This window comes from Buceros rhinoceros, unplaced genomic scaffold (assembly GCF_000710305.1).
Source record: "Buceros rhinoceros silvestris isolate BGI_N320 unplaced genomic scaffold, ASM71030v1 scaffold32672, whole genome shotgun sequence".
Lineage (NCBI taxonomy): Eukaryota > Metazoa > Chordata > Aves > Bucerotiformes > Bucerotidae > Buceros > Buceros rhinoceros.
This window is the reverse complement of record NW_010397795.1, coordinates 43,712-47,753: the sequence shown is the minus strand read 5'-3', so window position 1 is coordinate 47,753 and position 4,042 is coordinate 43,712. Positions and strand designations below refer to the sequence as shown.

The 4,042-nt window shown below is 55.1% G+C and overlaps 1 protein-coding gene across 2 annotated transcripts in view; it reads right to left on the bottom strand.

Annotated features, from left to right (window-relative positions):
* FLT4 (fms-related tyrosine kinase 4) overlaps nucleotides 1-4,042 on the bottom strand; it is a 36,119-nt gene that overhangs the window by 11,627 nt on the left and 20,450 nt on the right. For both annotated transcript variants that reach the window (XM_010146385.1, XM_010146384.1), the window contains exons 12-17: nucleotides 3,112-3,471; nucleotides 2,717-2,863; nucleotides 1,927-2,058; nucleotides 1,535-1,641; nucleotides 1,098-1,233; nucleotides 225-329 (exon numbers count right to left, since the gene is read on the bottom strand). In XM_010146385.1, the coding sequence (XP_010144687.1) occupies nucleotides 225-329; nucleotides 1,098-1,233; nucleotides 1,535-1,641; nucleotides 1,927-2,058; nucleotides 2,717-2,863; nucleotides 3,112-3,471 (987 nt within the window). The remainder of the gene's footprint in view (nucleotides 1-224; nucleotides 330-1,097; nucleotides 1,234-1,534; nucleotides 1,642-1,926; nucleotides 2,059-2,716; nucleotides 2,864-3,111; nucleotides 3,472-4,042) is intronic.

Here is a 4,042-nt window from a genome sequence, read left to right as displayed (position 1 = left end):
CAAAAAGCCATAAACTAAATGGCTGACTCCAGCTCCTCTCCCCTAGTTCAGGGCTGTTTCAAGCAGAAGCACCCAGGAGTGCTTGAGGGAGATAAAACGTTTCCCAGGGCTTGACAAATGCCTCACACAAAAGATGGGCAGCTACAGGGTGGACATGCCCTGGGCAGGTGCCTCGTTCTTTGCTCTCCACACAGACTCCATATCCTGCTGCACTGTCCACGTACCTTTCAGCATTTTGACTGCTACGGTCTCACAGCTGTTGCTTTTATTGATCCCAAATGCTGAAGCTTCCACCACCTTCCCAAAGGCTCCGTGACCCAGGACTTTACCTATGGGCAAGGAGAGAGGCCATGTGAAGGAAGGCAGGTGCAGCACAGACAGAATGGCGTGAAAAAATGAAAATCCCAACAGGAAACCATGGGAAGAAGAAAGAAAAACGGTCCTAAAGGAAAAGGAAGGAGTGGAACATGTGCCTTTGCCAGGTGGCTGCTTGCTCTGGCAGTGAGAATAAGAGAAAGGATGATGGGAGGAACTGAGGCAGAGCTGGCACGGACAAAGCCGAGGAAGGAAATGGCCCTGCAGGAGTGAGGGGCTGTTTGTTGCCCTGGAGCAGAGCATGTGGGAAAGGTAAACGTGACACCTTGCAGCAGAGCAGCCAGTGTTAGTGTCACTGCTCTGTGCCTCAGAGGTAGTCTGCAGCCCTTTAACCCTCCCAGACAGAGGGAAGAGACTGCAGGTAGGTGTCTCAGCATGAGGAGGGCAATGGATTCAGTCCTGGTCCTGAACTCAGGGTACCACTGGGCTGTGGGGAAGTGTTTTAAAGCATGCCCTGAGGTCTCCTGGTCTCAGTGATGTCTGTGTGGATACACTGGGAGAGTCTGGGCCTACAGCTGGCTCAGATCTGTCCATAGTCAGACCCCAAGTGATTTCCCAGGCACAGCTGGGCTTTAGGGACAGTCTGGGGAATAAGACAGGGCAGAAAGGCAGAAAAAAGGCATTAAATACAGAGGGGTGTGTAAGAAAGCTGGAGGGTGAGTTTGAGGGGCTGGTGGGAAGCCCTGGCTGCAGTGTGCAGTGGCAGGAGGGGTCTGGCTCACCTAGGCGCAGGCGGTCTCGTGGGAACTCCCACTTGCTGGAATCATAGGGCAGGTACTCGCACTGGTCCTCCAAGGGCACCTCGCCGGGGTCCATGATGATGGAGAGGTAGCCTGTCTTGATGTCTGCGTGGGCAGGCTGCAGGAATCAGCCAACACAGAGGGTGAGGAGATGTCCTCCCTGCACTGGGTGCTGACTCCCAGGGGGCATTTGGTGCCTTTGCCTGCCTTGACCTCCTTCTTCCTGGCAAAGGCCATTTCCTGTCACCTCTGTTACCACCCTGTTATGCACCCTGTCCTTGGCAGTGAGAGTGCTTGAAGCAACACTCAATGATCTCCTCTTAGTGGGTGCTGTCATACAGCCCCGCATCACAGCAATGGCATCGCTGCAAGCCCCGCTAAGCCACCTCCCCTGCCCTGGGACAGAGACAGTCACGTACTCTTTTGATGTTACAGAAGATGAGGATAAGGAGGATCCAGAAGAAAACAGCGATGACCCCAGTCCCAATCAGGATGACAATCTCCACGTTGGTCCTGTCATCAGAGCCTGTGGGATGGGAGGGAAATCATAGCTTCAGAGATGCCCATTCCTTGCCCCAGCTCAGCTGTCCCCTGTGGCCTGCTTCAGGATGGGGGGACACTGGGGACATGTGTTTGCCTGAGCTAAACACGCTCTGGGCTGCAGCTCCTCCTGTGAGAGCACTATGCCACCAGACAGCCCTAGGGGCTTTCACTGCCTCCTGCTGCCTGGTGTCACAGGGGAGCGGCATGGGACCTTGGCCACACTCCTACTCCTCTCCTTCATCCCCAGGGGTGTGGTGACTGCTGGTACCTTCCACAGAGACACTGGCTGAGGAGTTCACACAGCCCTTAGCGTTGCAGACACTGCACAGGTAGAGCCCAGCATCCTCTTCCCTCACCCTCTGAATGCTCAGCCTCTGGTTGAAGTCCGCCAGGTCGATCCCTGTAAGGCACAGAGAGTTGTGGTGGTCACTCACAGGGAGGGTGGATTAGTATACTGGACTCATTCAGGCTCAAGATAAGGTTCCTATTTTTTGGCTGGTTCCTTTTAGATGGCAGAATGGGATTGCACCAGCTGGTAGAGGCTCTCTTCTGTGGCCTGACGGCACCAGGAGTACCCTGAAAGAGCCCTCCCCAGGCAGTGTATGGAGGGGACAAAACCCCCGCAGAGAATCCTAGGTGGGGACAGTGCCCAGACAGTCCAACTGGAGTGGCAAGCTCTGCTTCAGCTCCAGGACCTGTTCCTTTCCCTCTGCAATGTCCCGGGATCCTTCCCTTGTTCCTTCCATGGGATCTGGGTTGGTCACAGCACGAGCAGAGATGCCAGGTGCTGGGATGGGAGTAAGATGATGAATGATTTCTGTCTGCTCTCCAGTTTAATGTGCTCTTGCAGTGACAGTGCTGAGCCAGGCCCTAGGGCATAGACTTGGCCACCGAAACCACATCAGACTGGGATAGAATATGAGTAAAACCACAGTTCACCTAGATCAGACAATGGGTGCCTTCGCCTGGGCACAGCAACCGCCAGAACCCAGCAGTGTTCCGCTCTCCAGCCGCCAGGCGTGATGCCCTGCCTTTGCTCCACCCCCAGCCCACGGTACCTGACACCTCCTGCACCAGTTTCTCGTCTTTGTACCAGCTGATTTCAGGAATGTGGTTGCCGTCCACCTTACAGCGCATCTCTATGGAGTCGCTGACGTTCACCCAAATGTCTGTCAGGTTCTGCTTGAGGCGGGGGATCTCCAGGGCTGGAGGAGCAGCACAAAGAGGAGGAGGGGAAAACGGGAAACTGATTGATCAAAAGAATATCTGTGTTCCTGGGGGGCTGTGGGTCTCTGACCCCTGATGAAGGGTGTCTTGAGAACCCAGGTGCCCTGCCTTTGCCACCTTCAGTTTAGCTTGCTTGCATGGCTTCCCCGGGGATGGACTGGGAAGCTGATGGCAGCAAGAGCACCATCTCTCCTCTGTCACTCCCGCCTGCCCTGTGGACCCTCACCCTGCACAGAGATGTATTTCTTGTGGCAGTGCTTCTCCCGGGTCTTCCTGTTCTGCACCTCACACACATAGTCTCCCTCCTCGCCCAGGGAGATGTTGGGGATGGTGAGCAGCAAGGTTGCATCGTTGGAGTCGGGCTTGAAGCGCAGCTCCCCCTCCATCTTGGTGGCATAAAGGTGGACATTCTTGCAGTCCAGCACCAGGGGGTTGCCCTCCTCATCATGGAGCTTGGAGAGGTTCAGCCGATACCACTGCAGGTTCTCATAGGTATAATTGTCTGCATTGCAGCTCAGCTGTAGGTCCTGCCCCTCTATGGGCTCTTCTGAGGGCTGGGACTCAATCTCGAACCCGTCTGGAATGGCTTTCAGGAAGGAAATGAATACGTGAATGAGTTTCCACGGCTGAGCTGCCAGACACAATGAAATCGTCTCCTTGGGCTCAGCTCTCTGAGACTCCCCTGTCCTCAGCTAGGGTGAAGGAGACCAATCTAGAGCAGAACTGTGACATGCAAACTTCTAGTGACCAACAGCTTAAGTTGCACCCAGAGAATGCTAAGGGACTTGCTGAAGTCCCAGGGTCAAATGAAGAGGGGGTTACAAGTGAAAGAAGCCTGGGAGGTCTGAATTAGGCTGTTACTGCCCTCAGCTCAGCTGCAGCATTCTGGAGTGGACACGTGCAGGCACTTACACAGCCAGGCTGGACAACGGGCTGCGCACCATTACTGAAGCAGCCATCTGAAGATGTTTATCTGCTCCCACAAAAGCTGGTGGCTCTGACAGTACAGGTACTACCTATGAGGGCCATGAGCCCAGGCTTCTGGGGTCTGTCCCAGGCATGAAGATAAGCCTTTCTTGTGCCCTTGCTGGGTTCCCTGTCCCTGGCAGACAGGGACAGGCTCCTGCCAGTACAGGGGACTGCTGGTGGGAAGGTCC